The sequence below is a fragment of the Echinops telfairi genome, unplaced genomic scaffold (genome assembly GCF_000313985.2).
Source record: "Echinops telfairi isolate 266 unplaced genomic scaffold, ASM31398v2 ScPeMD7_3;HRSCAF=10, whole genome shotgun sequence".
NCBI lineage: Eukaryota > Metazoa > Chordata > Mammalia > Afrosoricida > Tenrecidae > Echinops > Echinops telfairi.
Genome location: NW_022103899.1, coordinates 8,105,171 through 8,125,999, shown reverse-complemented (window position 1 = coordinate 8,125,999; position 20,829 = coordinate 8,105,171). Strand labels below are relative to the sequence as shown.

General features: G+C 39.6%; 1 protein-coding gene across 1 annotated transcript in view; it reads right to left on the bottom strand.

Annotated features, from left to right (window-relative positions):
* Nucleotides 1–20,829, bottom strand: part of PPP1R1C (protein phosphatase 1 regulatory inhibitor subunit 1C) — a 147,289-nt gene that overhangs the window by 65,199 nt on the left and 61,261 nt on the right. The window contains exons 3-4 of the mRNA XM_004701471.2: nt 20,125–20,162; nt 16,723–16,783 (exon numbers count right to left, since the gene is read on the bottom strand). Coding sequence (XP_004701528.1) covers nt 16,723–16,783; nt 20,125–20,162 — 99 coding nt within the window. The remainder of the gene's footprint in view (nt 1–16,722; nt 16,784–20,124; nt 20,163–20,829) is intronic.

Below are 20,829 nucleotides of genomic sequence, written 5' to 3'. Positions count from 1 at the left end.
ATGCAGAGTCAACACCCATAAAAGCAGCAGTCAATAAGGAAATCAAATAAAGTGATTCATAGGATAAATCTGTTGCAAATGACCCCTTGAAATATTAAAAATCAAAGACATCAAGAACTGAGGTGCACCTGACCCAAACCATGGCATTTTCAATGACCTTCTCTGCATACTCTGAATTGATTCCCACTCCTGGCACCACCGGGTATTAAATAATATAACTGCTCCATAGGGTTTTCTTGACAGTCATCTCTATGTGAAGGGTCCCTGGTGGCCGAGCCACTAAGCACAAGACTGGTCAAAGAAAGGTAGACTGTTTGAACTGGTCAGCCACTCTTCAAGAGAAAGAGCAAAAAAAAAAAAAAAAAGAGAGAGAAAGAGCAAGCAGTCTACGTCCGTCAAGATGTCCAGGCTGGGAAGCCCTCTGGGGATGTCCTATTCTGTCCTCCAGGTTCATTATGAGAAAGGATCAAATCAATGATACAAGTTTGGATTTTTAATTTCATATTTTCGAAGTGATTCACTAGGCCTTTCTTCCATGGATCTGAGTAAATGACTATCTCAAAATTGTATATTAGCCCATTGTAAACCTCACCCCCTTTATTAACCACCATTCATTTTGATGGTAACCTTTTGTAAAATACAAGGCTTTTACATTTTTAAGTAAGTAAAAATGAAAAATGGAGATAGAGTGTACCTGCCTCTTACTCCAGAATTCAAATCATTAATCAAACTAGTTCCCATATAAGATATTCCTGCCCTAAGTAATTTCTTTACATACCTTGTGTCATTTCATTTCTACAGCCACCTTGTGGGGTCCCTATCGTCTCTGTTTTACACGAGGGAACAAAGACTAAGGTTAATGTGTTGACTTTCAGAATTTCATGCTGCTAATCACAGTAGTCATAGTGAGATTGAAATACTGTAGTGGTTTGAATGATGACACCTAAAAATATACATCCTCCCCAAACCTGTGAATATGTCCTTATTATAAAAATAAAGTCTGTGCAGATGTACTTAAGTACCTTAAAGGATAGCTTTGATTAGAGTGTAACCTCAAACCAGTGACGTGAGGGTGTTGGTGGTACGGCATTCTCACCTTCTCTGCAGGAAGTCCAGGTTTGCATCCGAGCCACTGTGCCTCAGATGCAGCCACTCTCCACTGATAGTGGAGGCTTATGTGTTGCCCTGATACTGAATGGGTTCCCACGAAGCTTCCAGATTAAGACACACTAGGACAAAAGGGTTAGATACCTGCTTCCAAATATAAGCCAGTGAAAACTTTATGAATCACAAAGGTGTGATCCACAAGTGATCATGGGGATGGGGCAGGACAGGCGGTAGCTTGTCTCTTGTGCATAAGGGGGCCATGAGTCGGGGCTGACTGGACCTCAGCCAACCACAAAATCCAGCGACTTTTACCTTATGAGAGAAGTGGACACAGAGGTGAAGGGCTTATCACTAAGGTAGCAAAGACTGAAGTGAGAAGTCGACAAAGCAAGGAAGGTTGAGGATTACCAGCAGACACCAAAGCTAAGAGGGAGGCATAGAATGCCTTCTCCCTCGGAGTGTCAAGAAGAAAGCAATCCTGCCAATACCTTCATTCTGGACTTCAGTCTCCAGGACTGAGAGAGACGTGAGCCGCCCAGCTTGTGGTTATTTGTTATGACAGCCCGAGAAAACACATACAAACACTGACCAGTTATGCACTGAAGGCCATGCCCCCTGGAGGTATGAACTCTATTTCTCTATTTGAAGATTATCCCTTCAGTTAGTGTTACATGTCATATCAAGACTGCTATCAACTCCTATGCTCTTGGATCCGTTTCTGCTTGCTTCCTAGGCCAGTTTGGTGTACGTATCTTGATTAGCCCTTAAACGTAGCTCTTCTTTATTATGGAAAGAGACTGAGTTGAGATAACATAAAGAACCATAGTCATCCTGGCAAAAAATACTTAGGATTAAAATGCTGCATGCATTCAAGTAAGATCTCTTTGTTGTATCAGAGGTCTAATCACTGGACACAAAAATAGCTAAGATTTCCTTTTGCAAGAAATCATGAAAAGTAAACTGGAAATGATTTTCAGAAGTGAATGAAAAGTCCAACCACATATGCATTAAGAATGGTAATGTAATACTAATAGACTCTGAGCTGTTTTTTCAGTCAGCTGATTTGTTTAATGTTCAGATTTGCTTTTAAATCAATAGCACTTGCTTTTCATTTCAGTAGAAGGTATTTGTATTCCAGTAAAGCACACACATACACTCACAACAAAGTGGGGGTGGAAATGAGTCAACCACTTCCTGTTCCAAGCTTCAAATCTACTCTGCTTTTCTGAAAACATGATTCAGGCTATCCAACAATAATCTAATCGGCTGTTCTGTAAATTATAGTGCTGAGGACCATATAAACACCAGAGAAACAGACAGGGGTATTCAGTAGTCGGCTATAATTTTTCTGATCATTTTCAGAGCATTCTACTTATGTAATCATAGCATACTGTATTACAGAGGGTAAGGGAAAAGTAAATCTGTTTTCTCTGTAACATTCAACTTGTCATTTCTATGCATGTAAATGAACTTTAAAATTTTTGAAAGAAAATGATACATTTAAAGAAAACTGACTACGGATGAAGTGGAGGACATTACGCTGAGTGAAAATGTTGTGGTTGTCTGGTGACAGTGCGCCAGTTTGCACTCATGGTGACTCTGTATACAGCACCAGGAACTGCTGTCCAGACCCGGAGCATCCTCACGATTGTTGTTAGGTTCACACCTACTACTGTTGTTGTGACTGTATCAATCCATCTAACAGACAGCCTTCCTACTTTTGATGACCCTTTACTTTAACACCATGATGTCCCTTTCCAAGGACTACTCTGTTTTGACAGTGCATCCAAAGCACTTGCAACAAAGTCTTGCCACACTCACTTTGAAGGAATATTCGGCCTGTACTTCTTCCCAGACAGATTTGCTTGTTCTTCTGGAATTCCACGGTACTTTGAATATTCTTCACCAGCGCCATGATTCTAATACAGCAGTGCTTCTATGCCCTTCATTATTCACTGTCTAGGTTTCACATGGATATGAAGCAATTGAAAATTCTCTGGCACGGGTCAGGCACTGGGTCTTCAAAGTTACATCCTCATTCTTCAACGACGTGTGCAGCAGATGGGCCCAAGGCGATAAGTCACTTGATTTCTTGACACAATCATGAGCACTGGTTGTATAGCCAAATGAAATGAAATTCTTGAAAATGTCGATCTTTTCTCTCTCTACCATGATGTTGCTTATTGACCAGTTGTGAAGATTCTGGTCTTCTTTCCACTAAGTTGTAATCCATACGGAAGGCTGTAGTCCTTGAGCTTCATCAGCAAGTGCTTCAAGTCCCCTCCATTTAGCAAGCAAGTTTATGTCATCTGCGTATTGCACATTAGGGCCCTCCTCCAATGTTGATGTTATGTTCACCTCCCTATAAGCCAGCTTCTCATATATTTGACTCAGCTACAGATTGAATAACTATGATGAAATCAGTCAATCACAAAATGACAAACACTCTTAGGTCAGTTTGTTGTACTGTGGTGACCTGTGTTGCTGTGATGCAGGAAGCTCACTCACTAGGATTTCAAATACCAGCAGGTCACCCAAAGTGAAGAGGATTCAGCAGAGATTCCAGACAAAGAACAGTCTATGAAGAAGGAATAGGGTGTCCACTTGGGAGGAATTAGTCACTCCAAACCTTATCAGTCATCAAAACATTGTCAGATTCAGAAAATCCCATGAATCAAACCAGAACATGGTCAGAGATCATGCCAATAAATGAGCCCCTCAGGTCAGAAGGCACTCAACATAGGGCTGAGGGGAGGGCCTTTTCTCAAAGTCGAGTCAAGTACAATGCAGAGATGGGGAAAAGCCCGTAGGCGTAAAGCCTTTGAAACCTCCCTTTGCTGATGGGGCATGACTCATAATGAGAAGAAATACCTGCAAGAATCAATTAATAATCTGAACGTAGAATGTACAAACTATGAATCTAGGAAAGCTAGAAGTGGTAAAAGTGAACTGGAATGGATAAACAAAAGTGTCAGTGAGCAGAAATGGACTGGTTTGGCCATTTTGAATCAGAAAATCATATGGTTTGCTGACATAATCAAGAGGGATCATTGCACTCCTTGTGAGAAAGAACATTTCAAGATCTATTCTGAAATACAGTGCTGTCTGTGATAGGATTCAAAGGAATGCAGTCAATTCAATTATTATTCAAATTTACACACCAATGCTAGTTCAATGCTAGTGATGCAGAAATTGAAAAACTGTACCAAAATCTTCAGTCTGAAATTCATCAAAGAGGCGATCAAGATGCACTGATAATTACTATCTATTGGAATTAAAAAGTTGGAAGAAAAAAGGAAAAAGTGATAGTTGAAAAATGTGACCTAGGTGATAGAAATGAAGTTGGAGATTGCAAGATAGATTTTTGCAAGACTAGCGACTTCATTGGAAATACTGTACCTTTCTCCAGTAACACAGATGGTGACCGTGCACACAGACGTCTCCAGATGGAATAGACAGAAATAAAATTGACTACAATTGTGGGGGACACAATGGAGAAGCTCACTATGGTCACTAAAACAAGGCCGGGGGCTGGATGTAGAACAGACTTTCATTTGCTCAGATGAAAGTTCAGGTTGAAGCTGAAGGAGACTAAAACAGGTCCGTGACCTTGTGTAGACCACACGTGAATTTTGAGATGATCTCAAGAGCAGATGTTACGCATTAAGCACTCACGGTTTCGACCTATAGACCTTCTGGTGAGCAGCCCAAGGCGTAACCATGATGCATTGACACTGTCATTAGTTTAGCCAACAGTATAGAATTTAAAAGACTGTGGAGAAAAGGAAATGATGCTAGAATAGGCCAACTATGAACCTCAATATATGAGTTGTTGACTTGTATAGCTTAAACGCTTAAGTGACTGGACACTAATTCCCCCAACAATGAGGGTTGGCTGATAGGGAAAAATGTTCAATAAGATTCATTCACAGCAGCCGAGTTAAGTCTACCATATCAATGCATGTCAAAAGGAAGCAAGGAGGGCATTAATATAGTACGTATATGGTAGTTCTGGGCCACCATTCTTTGGGCATCCTCAAGGCATGAGATTCGAATCAAAGTCCAACGTCTGTCAGTTTTATGCCCTTGGGCTAGCAGTAACCTGCTTCTCACACTAGTAAGCTTATACCTTAAATCCAAGGGCTCAGGTGAGTTTGAGGTAAAGCCCAGTTCACTTAATGGAGTTTGCATATCAAGTCCCTTATAGTCTCAGAAACCCACAGGGACAATTTCACTCTGTCCTATGGGGTCAATATGAGTCAACATTGAATTGATAGCAGTGGAAGTGATTCCTGAGGTAGACGATTGATAAGGTTCTCAAGCATAAAGTGACAATGATGGCTCTAAGGTAACTTAAGACATATATAAACCCTAGATGCATGCATGGATGTGGGGTTTTTACTTAATTCTAGCCCCAATCTAAGAACAATTGGTTCTTGTGACATGGCCCTGCTTGATGCTTGCACTCAAGAAGAGATCACTGCAGGGGTGCTATAGATAAAAGTATGATGGAGAAACTAGAAGGTGCCTGGCTATCTGGAGGAATAGTGTCTGAGGTCTTAAAAGCTTCAAGTAACCAGTCATCTCAGTGAGACCTCAACTAAGTTCACATAGAAGAAGCACACGAGCCTGTGTGATCCAAGGACTGCAAGTAATACAATCCAAATCTAAAGGAGGGAATGGTATCAGAGCTTAAATTGCAAACACCTGGTTTGAAGAAGGCAATGGATGACAGTAGAAGCCCAAAATCCATTTGCAGGGTCCAAAAATAGATCAAGCCTCTGGTTAATCCCTTCTGAATATAGGTGATAGATGTGAATAGCCCTCTTATTAGAGAGAGAGCATTTTAAAGTCGATTTTGGCAAATGTAGTTAGGTTAAAATGTAATATTTTATCATTTGATCTCTTTGGACCAATTTAAAGTTGTTTCCATTTAAAAAAAAGTAAAGGGGAATACACAAGGATTAAACTTCTGGTGAACCCCCACTGACCATGGACTGGGAATGTGAATAGCCTTGCTGTCATGCACAATTCATTGGGAAGTGGGTTGTTGCAGATGCAGTTAGGTTAAAATTTAGAACCTCACTGTTTAATAACCGTTATGATCCATTTAAATTTTGTTCTAGTTTTTAATATTTTCTGCTTTCTATTCAATTGAGGTTTTTTTATTTGGTATACTTTGTTATTGTTGTTAGTAGATTTTTTTAAAGTGCTTTTCTGTATATGAAGTCCAAGATAGGTAAATCTATACAGGCAGTAACTGGATTAATGGTTTCTTGAGGATATGACAGGGGTCCTTAGGAAGAAACGGAGAGCAAATAACAATGAGTGCAAGAATGAAGAAAATGTGGTGATGATTGGGCAACCCTTCTTGTTGTGACTAAACTATTGAATCGTATGATATATGAATTGTCTACCAATGGAACTGTTTTAAAAAGACGCTCTGGACAAAACATTGACTAATGCAGGAAGTATCAAAAGAAGATGGAAAGAAAACACAGAGTTACCATACCAAAAAGAACTAGTCGATATTCAACTATTTCAAGAGGTAGCGTGTGAGAAAGAACTAATGGCGTTGAAAGAAGTTGAAGCTGTACTGAAAGCATTAGCCAAAATTAAGGCTCCAGGAATTACCAGATTACCCACTGAAATGGTTCCACAAGCTGCGGAAGGACTGGAAGAACCCGCTTGTCTGTGCCAAGATATTTGGAAGACAGCTTCTTGACCAGATGACTGGACGAGATTCATATTTGTACCCATTCCTAAGAAAGGTGACCCCACAGAATACTCAGATTATAGAACAATATCATTAATATCCCATGGAAGTAAATTTTCCTGAAGATTATCCAACAACAGTTGCAGCAGTACATTGAGAGGGAGCTGCCAGAGGTTCAGGTTGAATCTAGAAGGGGTTGTGGAACAAGGAAAATCATTGCTGATGTCAGATGGATCTTGGTGGAAAGCACTGAATACCAGAGAGATGTTCACTTGATTTTATTGACTATGCAAAGACACTCAACTGTGTGTGGGTGGACAGTCTTGAGAAGAATGAGAATTCTTGTACATTTCCTTGTGCGCATGCAGAACTTGTACGTGGATCAAGATCAGTTGTGTGGACAGAAGAAGAGTATTCTGCCTGGTTCAAAGTCAGGAAAGTTTGTGTTGGGGTTCTAGTTTATGACCCTAGTTATTCAATCTGTACATTAAGCAGATAATCAAATAGACTGGATTATATGAAGAAGAGTGTGGCATCAAGATTCAAGGAAAACTTATTAACATGTGATATGCAGTGATACAACCTTGCTTGCTTAAAGTGAGGAGACCTTGAAGCACTTGCTGATAATTATATTGTATGGATTCTGTTTGATGTAAAGAAAACAAATATCCTCACAAATGAACTAATAGGAAACATAATGATAAATGAAGAATAGATTGACATTGTCAAGGATTTAATATTGGATCCCAAATCAATGTTCACGGAAGACATCAAACAAAGCATTGCATTGGGTAAATCTGCTGCACAAGACCTCTTGAAAGTGTTGTATAGCAAGGATGCTACTTTGAGACTACAGTGCACCTGACCCAAGCCATGGTCTTATCAATTGCCTCCTATGTGTATGAAACTTGGACAATGAATACACAAGACTGAAGAAGAACAGGACGACAGTGCTTGTGAAGAATGTTGAGAGTACTATGGACTGCCAAGAGAGCAAACAGGTCTGTCTCGGAAGAAGTACAGTCAGGGTGCTCCTTGGAGGCACGCTTGGTAAGGAGACTTCATCTCTGTGCTTTGGACATGTGATCAGGAGAAACCAGTCCCTAGAAAAGGACACCCTGCTTGGTAAAGCGGAGTGACAGCGGAAAAGAGGGAACTTGTGGACAAGATAGATGGACAAGATTGCTGCAACAGTAGGCTCAAACATCAGAATAATTCTCAGGATGGCCCAGGCCTGGCAGGTGTTTTGTTCTGTTTGTGCATAAGGGCACTATAGGTCAGAAACAACTAGATGACACCTGACAAAAACAACTGTTAAGAAAACGTTTCCACGTTAAAAGAACTAAAGGTCGATGGCTACTATGTGTGAAAGAAGAACAGGGAAGACTTGACTGGAGGGTGGACAGAAGTCCACTCGGCTGAAGGGGAGACAGTGTCCAACACGAGGAGACGGATAGCAATGGACAGAAACAGGGCAATCCAGTGGGAGGTTTCCCAAATTGTTGAACACAAAAATTATTAGCTCTGTAAACCTTCACCTAATTCACAATTAAAAGTTTTATAAAAGAAAATGATACATTTATAAATTTATGGATTAAAAATGTGATCAATCAAAGGGCTCATGACCTACTTTGGTTTTAAAAGCTGAGATCCTGATATGATTAGTCTATTTGATGGCTAGTTGAATGGCGGCATTCAAAAGGCTCAGTGTGAATTAGAGAAGATACATATGCTACAGGGCTCTCTCTTGACTCTGCTCTGGTTGATGTATTTATATTAAAGGCAGGGATTTAAAATGTGAACGATAAGTTTATCGTATCTGTGGAAGACAGAAAACAGTGATCGTAGAAAATAAGACAAATGAGAGAATCATGAAATTAAATATCATGAATGATTATATGACAGCCTGAGTAACAGAAGTAAATTCAGTAGAACTGGTAGAAATGTCATGTTGCTCTTTAGTTTAAAAAAAAATGGAATTTCAAAATGAGGAATGCAAAGTGAGTGGTTTGCCTAATAGGCCATTCATGGAGAAGGTTTGAAAGTTTTGATTTTATTGAAATATTAAAATTGTATAACTTCATATTGTCTATTTTTTTAAAAATGCTATAAGATCTGAGTTGCCTTAATAAGTTAAATTATCTGGAAAAAAGAAACATAATTTAAGTTTCCACTTTATTCTAATCAGATCAGACCTTAATTATTATTTTTTCCAACAGTTTTATTGGCATGTAATTTAGGTATCATACAGTTAAATAGTTCAATCATTCAAACATATCAGGGAGAATGGTACAATCATTACCACATCGATTTTAGAGCATTCCACCCCAACCCCCATGGTTACATCCACCTTTAAGTGAGTTATGCAATCACAATCCATTCTGATGCTCCCTCCCCCCTCCCGGCTTCATTATTTACTGCCCAAATCCCCTTTCCCCTCCCCAGCACCCACCCCCAACCCCTCTATTCCCTGTATCCCTTATATCAGTTATTATCATTATACATCCACTCCACCTGTGCTTCACAGCTGGGGGACCCAACAGAAAACAATAAAAACAAAGAAGCACAAATAATGCATAAGAAGGAAAAGGCCCCCATTAACGTTCAAAAAGTCAAGGAGTAAATTCCTGCCATGGAGCCAGTAAGAGATAGCTGCCCCAGAACAAACTCTGGTCACATATATAGGGCGCTCAACTGGCCGAGGGGCGAGTTGGTGCCAACATAATCAAGGTTACAATGGTCTCTGCCTGATAGTAAGGCTGATGCAGACTCTTGCCAGACCGGCTCTGCCAGTGGCTCAGTCTGACCTTAATTATTGAGCAGATTTTGAACAATGGGCCTCTGGAGTAAAGGACAAAGTGGAGTTTATTAGGAGACTAATGCCAAGCATAACTGGAGTCAGGATACGGTAGCCTAGAAAGAGGAAGTGAAGGATGAGACAAGGACCGGAGAAATGTCTTCAAATATTTATATAGCTCTCATTTTCAAATGAGCCATAAATAGCAACAGAATATAGATCAAGAATCCATGAATACAAGGTCCTTAATATAGAAAATACCATTCTCATAGACTTCCCTAGAGAGAGCAGATTTCACTAAGAAATGGTTGGTTTACCAACATTTGAATGTTTTGGTATATATTTTTAATTATTTAAAAATAGATTTGTGTGCTATCTGAAGAAATAGACACTGTTACTACTGTCACAGATCGCATCTAGTCTAGTTGAAAAGACATATTACATAAATAATTAGATCTGATGATTACAAGCAATGAATGAAATAAAGGATTTATGTAGAGAAAGCATAACTATAGCGATAATTGTTGGAGAGTTTACAACTTACCAAATCTAGAAAAGAAGGTTAGGCAAAGGTCCTTTCAGGGGCCAGGTTATGAGATTTGGGGATGAACAGGAGGAGTTAGATGAAGAACAATGAAAAGGTAGGGAAGAACGTTCTCAGCCAAGGGGAAAGATGTGCAGTGGCCCTGGAGCAAGAAAGCCTCATCCTTCTCCCAAGGAGTGGCTGGTGATTTCAAACTGCCAACCTTATGTCTAGCAGTCCAATTTGTAACCACTGTGCCACTCAAGCTCATTTGTTGGTTGCAATAGGTAACCATAAGTTTCTTCCCAAGTTTGAAGGCCAATAATCCTATGAATAGAAAGTTAGCCAGACAAATTATTGGGTTTAATTTCTAGGTATAAGTATGCTGAGGAATCCATGAAATCATTTAGAAGGAAGAGAGCCGCCACTTGCTCTCTCTATTTACATTTCCATATGTGTGTCATAAACCCTGCTATCTTGGCCACAGAGTAATTGATCCAAGAACCAGGTCCTAGTCAAATGCAACAATCTAATGGTTCCAGTGGTCTTAAGAAATACGGTGTCTTAAAAAAGAAAAAGGCTTATAACTCATTGAGCAAATCAGATTCTCTCCTTGATAAGAAAGGAGTGAGGAAAACTAAACGCAGAAAGCCAGGAGTACATGGATAATTAGAACAACCAAACAGAGAGATAATTGAGCACAGAGAGAGGGGAGAGAAACAGAAGCAAAGTGATCACAAGTATGATGTCAGAAGGATGACAATGTGACTTAATACCCAGGGTTTTTTTTTTAATTCAATAGTGATTTACTGAGCACTTCTACAAGCCAACCACTACTGGAGGTGCTTCAGATGCTCAAATGAACCAAAAATGTCTTGGGACCGACCTTTGTGCTAGATGCATCATGATACTTGGGAACAGAAGGCAACAGAAGGAGTCTGGAACGGAGGGTCAGCTGCTATATTAGGTATGAAAGGAAGGCCTTTCTAAGCAATGCGAAAGGTCAAGAGAAAGGAGCATTCTGGGCAGAGGACAAGGACAGTAAGACCAACTGTCCTAAAACCGAAGTGTGTTTAGCTGTTCAAAGCACACTCAGGAAGTCTGTGTGGCTGGATACCAGTGAGCAAGGGCATTCGAAAGAAGAGAATAGTCATTCAGAGGCTTCTAAACAATAGACGATTTCTCACTTTATTTTAAGGGTTTAGGTCAGGTGCATAGCACAATTTTATTTGTAAATTAGATTAATTTATTGCAGAGGGAAAAGAGTAGAAGCAGGGAGGCATGTAAGAACTGCTTCAGCAGAGTCGTAAAGAAATATGTAATAGTAGGAGATGAAAGTGGTCAGATGAAGTGTGTATTTTAAAATTAAAGCTTGTGTTTTAAAATCAGAAGAGTTATTTTGAAATGAGAATAGACAGTAGATTGGATAGAGAAGCTAAGAGTATGTGAGGGTTTTTGTTCTTAACAATGTTGAGTACAATTTTTAACACAGATTGATTGGCTATGAAGAAGGACCATTGTTGGGAGTGTTTGGCTACTGGGAAGGTGTTTGAGGTAAAGGAGGAGATCCTAACTCTGGGGGCTGACCACTGAGACGGTGCTAGTGGCATTCTGAGTGAAGGAAGTCAGTTATTGGGTTTCTGCGCCTTTCAGAGTACTGATTGTAATAATTAAAAGTAAGCACAGTGTGCCAGGCCCATTGCCAATTCATCACTGTACATGCCTCCTTGTTTAGTGCTTTGTTCCATCTCATCCTCTAATCAGTATTTGATGCATTTCTTTCTCCCTTCCTTTGAAGTTGCTGAGGGTCTAGACAGTGTATCCGCTTACTCTGTCACCTTGGTCACTATCCCTGTGATTGCTATTTTATGTGCATCAGATTTGACAGTGAGCATTGCCCTATTTGATTTAAGACAAGTGTGAGGAAATGATCAAGAAAGAAGGGCCAGGAGTGAAGCATGTCCTTTGGATCCAAGGCCCTTGCACTGGGTACTTCCTTGACCCAAAGAAAATTGATCCCAAGATGCATGGTGATTTCCAAGAGACCTCAAACTACAGATGTTGAAAGGAGACCAGCACTTCCCCCTGAGACAAGAGAAGGTGAAAGTCTGTCACTAGAGTTGGTACACTGAATTTGGACTTCTGGCTTATTTTATTTTAAAAAAACCATTGTTGTGCACACACACCACAAATGGCGACTACACATGTGAACTTCTCCGGATAGAATACACAGAAATCATTTTGGCTACATCTATAGGAAGAGTCTATGGAGAAGTTCAACATCAGCAGCTAAAATCAGGCCAGGGTTGGACTATGGAACAAATAATCAATTCCTCACATGTATGTTCAGGTTGAAAAATTAAGAACATTAAATTAAGTCTGTGAGATACAAAGTATGACCTTGAGTATTTTCCACCTGAATTTTGAGAATTTCTCAAGGACAGATTAGACGGCCTGAACACAAATGACAGAAGAGCTGAGGAGCTGCAGGATTACATCGGAACAGCAGACATGAAGAAATCATTAAAAAGACAGGAGAGGAAGAAAAGATCAAGTAGATGCAGAAAAGCCTTGGAAATTTCCTCTTAGTCTTAGAGAAGTTAAGAAAGATATGATACAGTCAAAGAGCTGAACAGGGAATTTCAAAGGGCAGCTCAAAATGACAAAGTAAGATATTTTAATGAATTATGCAGAGACCTAGGGTTACAAAACCAAAAAGAAAGAACATGCTCACCATTGAACTGAAAGAATTAAAGAAAAATATTAAGCCTCACATTGCAATATTGAAAGATTCAATGGGGAAAATATTGAACAATACAAGAAAAGTCAAAATAAGATGGAAAGAATACGTAGTCAATGTACCAAAAAGAACTAGTAAACATTCAAATATTTCAAGAGATAGTATATGAGAAACAATCAATGGTACTGAAGAAAGATGTACATGCTGCGCTGAAAGCATTAGCCCAAAACAAGGCTCCAGGAATTGATGGAATGTCCATTGTAATGTTTCAACAAGCTGATAAAGTATGGGAAGCACTTACCCTTCTAAGTCAGCAACTTTGGAAGACAGTTTCTTGACCACCTGACTGTAAGAGATCTACCCAGTCTACAGACAGGTGAGCCAACAGAAGACCCAAATTGTGGAACAGTATCATTTATATCACATGATAAATTGTTGTTGCAAGACCATTTACCGATGGTTACAGCAGTTCAATGACAGGAAGCTGCCAGAAGGTCAATTAGATTCAGACAAGGACGTGAGAAATACGGTGTCAGAAAGATCTTGGCTGACAGTAGAGAAATATGTTTACTTATGTTTTATTACCTATGCAACAACATCTGACTCTGTGGACCACAATAAACAATGGATGGCCTCGAGAGGAATTTGGAATTTCAGGACACTTCATTATACTTTCATGGAACCTGTACATGAATTGAGAGTAGTTGTGTGAACAGAACAAGGCAATAACGCATGGTTTAAATCAGGAAAGGTATGTGTCAGGGTTGGACCCCTCCCCATACTTATTAAATCTGTATGCTGAGCAAATAAGTCGAGGCGCTGGACTACGCAAAGAAGCATGCAGCATCGGTTGGAGAAGGGCTTAGGAACAACCTGAGCTATGCAAATGACACAAACTTGCTTTCTGAAAAGGTGGAGGACTTGAAGCGCTGGCTGGTAAAGATCAAGGATTATAGTAGGGATTACAGTTCAATATAGAGAAAACAAAATCCTCACACTGGACCAATAGACAATATCATGATACATTGAGAAAAGATTGGAGTTGTCAAGGATTTCATCTCGGATGGCTCCCCAATCAATGCGCATGGAGGCAGCAGTTAGGAGACCAAAGGGTGCATTGCATTGGGGAAAGCTGCTACACAAGACCCCTTTAGCGGGGAGGGGGAAAAGAGAAGCTGACCCCCCGGACTCAATAGAAAGTTAATGCCTAGACAAGAGTGCTGGCAACATATGTACAAACATGCCTGATGCAATTGATGCATGGCTTGTAATAAGAGTTATAAGAACCCCCAATAAAATGATCTTTTAATAAATAAATAAATGCAATTTAACCATGAAGACAAATGGATGAAAACCAAAAATGTCACTTTGAGGACTAAGGTGCACCTGACCCAAGCCATGATATTATCAATTGCTTCATATGCATGGAGATTTTGAACTTGAAATAAGGAAGGTCAAAGAATTAAGGTGCTGAAACAAAATACTGCAATGACTTGGTACTGCCAGAAGGACAAATCTGTCTCAGACGAAGTAAAGGCAAGGATGACCACGACTCTGTTTCCTGTATTGTGGACATGTTAACAGGAGAGACTAGTCCCTGCAAAAGGATATCATGCTTGGCAAAGTAGAGGGGCGGTGGAAAAGAGAAAGATTCCGAACAGGATGGACTATCTGAATGTCTGCAACAACGGACTTAAACATCGCAACAATTGTGAGGATGCAGGATCTTACAGTGTTTGCTTCTAATGTGTATTGGGTCACTATGACTAAGAAGAATAACAACAGCCTCTTAAACTACAAGAGAATATTTTTTTTAATTAAAACCATCCACTTGTGTCATTTCAATTATAAAGCACTATATAACAAAGACAGAATTTGATCAAAGGATTATTATGAAACAGTAGTGATCAGCCTCTCTTTCTGTTCCACCACATTGGGATTAATGCCTGGTTACTCCCCATAGCCTAGTAAAAGAAGGAAATGGGGGCACTCAATAGGGTTTTGTATTTTTAATTAACCAGTTACTTGCTCATTCATAAAGCTCTAATTGCCTTTTCTACCATAGTTATTTGTTTTTGTTTTGTTTTTCACAACAGATGTTAAATCACATCTGTTCCTGCCTTGATTTCCCAATAAACCTTTTCACACTTAAGAATTATACATTCCACTTCAATTTTTAAAATTCTAAATTTCAGAGCAATTGTAGATTGTTTCTAGAAACTCAATAATACTACCTTTGATCATTCATCTTTCCTATGAAAAAACTTAATGTGCTCACATGGTACTGCTTAATTTTTTTTGAAATGTTGATTTATAGCTCTCATGCTGGGCAGAATAAATAAAATATGTAGATTTATCTTCTTCTTTTATTATATACAGGAGATATAGTTATTTATTTCCTTATCATAAACTCAGACTTAAAATGTTTGTAATAATACCCTGATAAAATCTTGGAAGAATTACTATGCTTTCTCAAGTATTTAACTCATGGTCAAAATGACTATCATTGAATGCCAATCATGGAGGGGGGCTTGACAGCAGTCAAGTTATATGTGAAAATGATAAATAAGACTACTTTAAATGTTAGGATTCCACGTTTTCTTAATATTTAAGGACTAACTGTGTTGAAAACCATGAGCCCTGGGGACTTTGATTTTCATTTTAAAATAATACTTTTATTCTCTAAGGACATGAAAACAGTACTAATTTATTTAGTTAAGCTAGCTCGAAATAGAATGGAGGAAGTCATTAACTGAGTGAACATAAATCTCCCATCCCCATTCATGCCAAGATGTATGTGTTTTGAAAATACAAAATCACTTAAAATAGGGCGAAATGTCTTGAAGATAATTACATTTATCTTCAGAGAGGGAAGCCTAGAAGTCTTAATTCACTGACATGAAATTTGGGTTGGACAGCTGCACAGGAAGGAAGGTTAAAGATGCATATTCATGTGTCCATTTCTACCCGACTCTAAAGAGGCCCAAGATCTGGAGCTCATGCGAGCGGAAACTTTCACTCCAAACTTCAACCTCTCTCCAAACCTTCGAGGAAGCTGATCCACTGGCTTCTCCTGCCCTTGCAGCTGGTTCGTACTGTGGCACGATGAACCACTGAGCCAACCTCCGAAGTGCCAGACTGGACTCTCACTAGTGTCAGAAACACTTTTGTGTGAGAAATAAAAGAAGTTTTTTCTGATGTTGGTCGAAATACCAATATGCTTAGATTTGAACAGTTCAAAATCTGGGGGAACTTCCAGGAGGAATGCCAAAATCTGAGCTAGCATTCTCAGTTGTCGTTTCAACAGTTGTTAAATGTACAGGTTATAGTCATTTGATTGAGTTTCTTAGAGCGTCTCTTGACACAAGGCAATGAGGCAATACTTGATACTCAATCTCTTCAAAATCCAAGTTGTCTACTTTCCTTAAGACCGAAAAAGAAAAAAAACAGAAAATGACAATCCTTTGTCAGCACTGAAAAGAGTTGATAAGGATTCTGGGAAAATCCCTTAAAGACAAATACCTATGAGAAAGTGTAAAAGAAACATCTTTGTCAACATTGTGGAAGCTCTGAGCTCCCAAGCTAAGATCAGAGGCATCCCTTGTTTGCCTTCTTCAGCCACTAATGGTACTTTGGTTTGGAACTCAGAGTTAGTCTGTTACTAAAAGTTACACGTTATGTAGAGTTCACATGATTATATACACATTATATAGAGTTCACATGATTATATACACGTTATATAGAGTCACATAAGGCCAAAAGTATGATCTTTAAAAGCTGACTGCCCACCAGCCATGAACTCCATGCCCATGAAGCCCGAGACGGTCCCTCGACAGTACCTTTCATGGCGGGTGGTGTGTACACGCTCTGCTTCCTTTGTTTCGGTGATGCATTCTGTGACTGTGGACAAAAGGGAAAAAAAAGGAAAGCCTTATATTTCTATAAAAAGTATAATACCATCAGACTTGTGCGGAAATATGTGCTGAGCCATGTTTCCAATTTCTCCTTGTCCTAATAGAACATTCATCAATGAGGATTTATGTTCTTGTTTAGCCATATCAAAGGCTTAAGAAATATATGAAGTTCCAGGGTCTATTGTATCACCAAACTCTTCACCCATTACAGTGCTGAATTCACTCAATTTTTGTTTCCTCACCTAGTAAAGTCAGTTTGTTTTTAAAATAAAGAGCGAGACATCAGTTCTTCCCATTGGAGAGGAAAAGATGAGAGTTAGCAAACAGTAAGTCAAAAGGCCTCTCTGTGGTGAAATGACACATGCTGAGGAGCTAGTTAAGTGGAGGAAGATGGGGGCATCCTTGATAATACAAATCTAAAGTCATTTTGGGTTGCCAGGTTCAATCTAAATCTTTTTTTAATTGCAAGGTTGATAAAATACTAGTTTTTATATTTAAAAGAAGGAGCCCTGGTGGTGGCTTGGTGGCTTATGCTTCGGGCCACTAAATGCAAGGTAAGTTATCCAAAACCACCAATCATACTGGGAGAAAGATGAGGCTGTAAAGCAGTGGTTCTCAACCTGTGGGTCGCAACCCCTTTGGGGGTTGAACGACCCTTTCACAGGGACCACCAGATTCATAACAGTAGCAAAATTACAGTTATGAATAGCAACAAAAATAATTTCATGATTAGGAGGGGTCACCACAACATGAGGAACTGTATTAAAGAGTCACGGCATTGGAAGGTTCAGAACCACTGCTGTAAAGGGTTACAGGCTCAGAAACCCACTGGATTCTATTCTGCCCTATAGTGTTCCCACAAGTCAGAACCAAGTCAATGACTGTGAGTGTTTGTGTCTGGGTATGTTTTAATGGAGTTTTGGTATGTTTAAAGATGTCTTTTCCTAACAGAATTGCTATTTAACACTCTTATCTATCCACAGTGGCTCTAGATGCAATGAATAAAGATAGAATTTGGCATTTAAAATGATAAAATGGAGGAACATACATAAAGGGCAAAACCGCACATCACAACTATGAAGCCATCCATATTCTACGTTAGACATAACAAATATTGTTTATGAAAATAAGCATCCAATACAGTCTATGGTCTATAGCCTAAATCCGATTGTGCCAAAGACTCCTTTTTCCTTTTTATTTTTACAACCAACTTTTCCACTGAGAGCATTTGGGGGGTTGTTTGATGAGCCCTGCTCCTGTTCCCACCAACACCACAGGATTCTTTCCAAAGTAGCATATGGGTTTGCATTTCAAGGTGGAAAGGGTAAGAATTTTCATCACTGAGTTTTAGCATCTGGGGCAATTTTGTTGTTTTGAAAAGCACAAGGGTAAACAGTTCCAAGATTCTACTTGGGGATTTTTTTTCAGGCTATCTGACAAGGTTGGGTAGGAACTCTGGTGGTCTCTAGTTTCGCAGTCGGCTGGCAGTTCAACATGACTTCCTACTGGGAAACCCATGGGGGTGATTTTGCCTTGTTCTTTCAGGTCGGTCGTTAAGAGTTACAAGGAACTCAAGGACAGTGAGGTGGTGAGGTGGTGCATGCCAGAAAGAGTGAATGAAGGGAGAAGTTGCTTCATCTAGTTGAAAATAGGCATTTTCACTTGTGCATCCTAAAGTTTGCTTTTGTTAGCTGCCCTGTAGCAGATTAAGACTCTCGGGGACCCCGTGTGTCCAGGGCAGAACTTCTCCATAGAATTTCCAGCTGTGAACGTGTGGAAACCCAGCAGGCATGTCTTTCCGTGTGCCTGGGCTAGCTTCCACCGCTAGCTTTGAACTCGTAGTCAAGCGCTTAATCATTTGTACTCTCCCAGGACTCCCATGTAAAAGCTTACTTGATCTCAAAAGTATTATTGAGATGTTGATATTTACATGATGTAAAAGTAACTGTTGGGGGGGGCGGGGGGGCGGGGGGAGACCAAACCGCTTCTCAATCCATAACAACAAAGCAAACCGTAAAAGCCATTTTCCCTTAATGGAATGTTTCGATTGCACTCTGTTATGTGCAGGTTCGGGGAGAACGATCCACGTCAATCATGTTAACTCTTGCTAGTCCTCTTGTGCCTCTGCTCTACTCTCACATCTGGCTGACTGGAAGCAGCAGACACCACAAGGGCTTCTTATTTCTTGATTTCCATATGCACACGCATAAAGAAGGAGCAAAGTCAGTTCCACAGGAAAGTTACTTTTGTTGAAGAACAGGAAGTTGATGCTACTCTGTATTTTCTGTGAGGTAGAAAGACTGGGCTTTCTACTCCCGTACAATGTTCTGGGAAACTGTCTACTCTTGTAAAGGGTCCTGGACTCGCCGGGAGAGTTCTTCCTTGTCCTATAGCTTCAGGAAGCGTCAACATGAACTCCATGGCAGTCGCTTTGGACTTCGGGATATTTTTATGTGAGAGTTTACTTTTGAAAGCATTTCCAAATGGACGATTTAGAGCACTTTTGTAAAGTGTGCTTTTGCATGTCATCCCCATTTTACTTAAGTGATGCCACGGGCCTACTCCTGTAGCAGGAAATGGACCGTTAAGTCCTCACAGCTTCCCATTCAATTGAATGCATTTGGGGCCTCACTTTTGCTCACGTGTTTATAGTTAACCTATCCTCTCGTATCAGCTTCCCTGGCCTACCATGATTCTGATTTTCTGTCTCAACTCCTAAGTATGCATATGCAGGGAGGACAGAGATTAATTTATAGACTGGAAGCTGAACTTGAAGAAGAACACATTTTGTAAAGAATTCCTTAGGTCTTGTTCTTTAAGCTTTAAAAGCCTTGGTTCCCTCAAACTCTTTCTCCGGGTCTCTTGTTGGCTCCACACACCACAAGACCCTTAAAGAGGTGCTTAACCTGTGTCCCACCTTTCTGCATCCCTGTCTTTTAGTTCCAGGATTCCAACTTTGCCAGGCCCCACCCTGTGGTAGTAATAAACAACCAGACACAAAATTAAAATCATTCGTACTATAACTTGCAACTAAGGGAAATGGCTAAATTTTTTAAGAATTCCCAATTTTTTTTTTAAAAAGGCTTCCTTTGGATTTATGAAAGTAAGTTATATGTAGTAGCATTTTAAACTAATGTTTTCCTTCTTATAGACGTTTTGACAATCTAAAGGCAGGATTTTAATGGCATCATTTCATTATTTGTTCAGACAAGAAAAAAACAAATTAAGTAGTAAATCATCAGCTATACTTATATATAGATAACATTAAACAAATTTAATTATGTTTTTAATTGAGCGCAAATGTATTCAAAATATAAGAAAACTTACTTCCCCCTGTGGGTTGGTCACCCTCTTGTCATCTATTTCTGAAAGAGAAGTAGGTGTTATTGATTAGAAAGGTAAAATTCCTCTTTTAATGTGCATATTAACATTGTCAACAACAGATCAAAATGATTTAAAAATTGCTCCTGTTTATGTAATATCTGTGGCTTCATATAACACAGGGCAGGGGAGGGGGGCAAAGGGAGGGGGGTTTCTTCTAAGATAACCTCCCAGCAAAGGTTTTAAAATAGAAAAATAAAATAAAAAGACATCCCTGATGGAATCTCAGATTTCCTATTTTCAAGTAGTCCAACAAGGGGATTAGGGAAATGACTCTTGGAAAAACTATTGTGTCATCAACTGTATACTGTACACTGTTCAGCACAAACAACTCTCTCCCCTCATTGATTTTACAGCTGCTACTTCCACCTCCTACTGACTACACAGCCTCTGTTGGATATCTCTGAGTCTGCCACCAACCAGACAGACCTTCTTTTCCACCAAACCAAACACCATGATTCTTAAGAAAGGTAAAACTCCCCCCCCCACCCCCGCACTATATTACCCTGGAGAGAACCAGCCACTCTACAAAAACATTTCTTTTTTTTGAGTGGGGTTTCTTTTTTTTTAAATCATTTTATTAGGGGCTCACACAACTCTTATCACAATCCATACACACATCAATTGTGTAAAGCGCATTTGTACATTCAT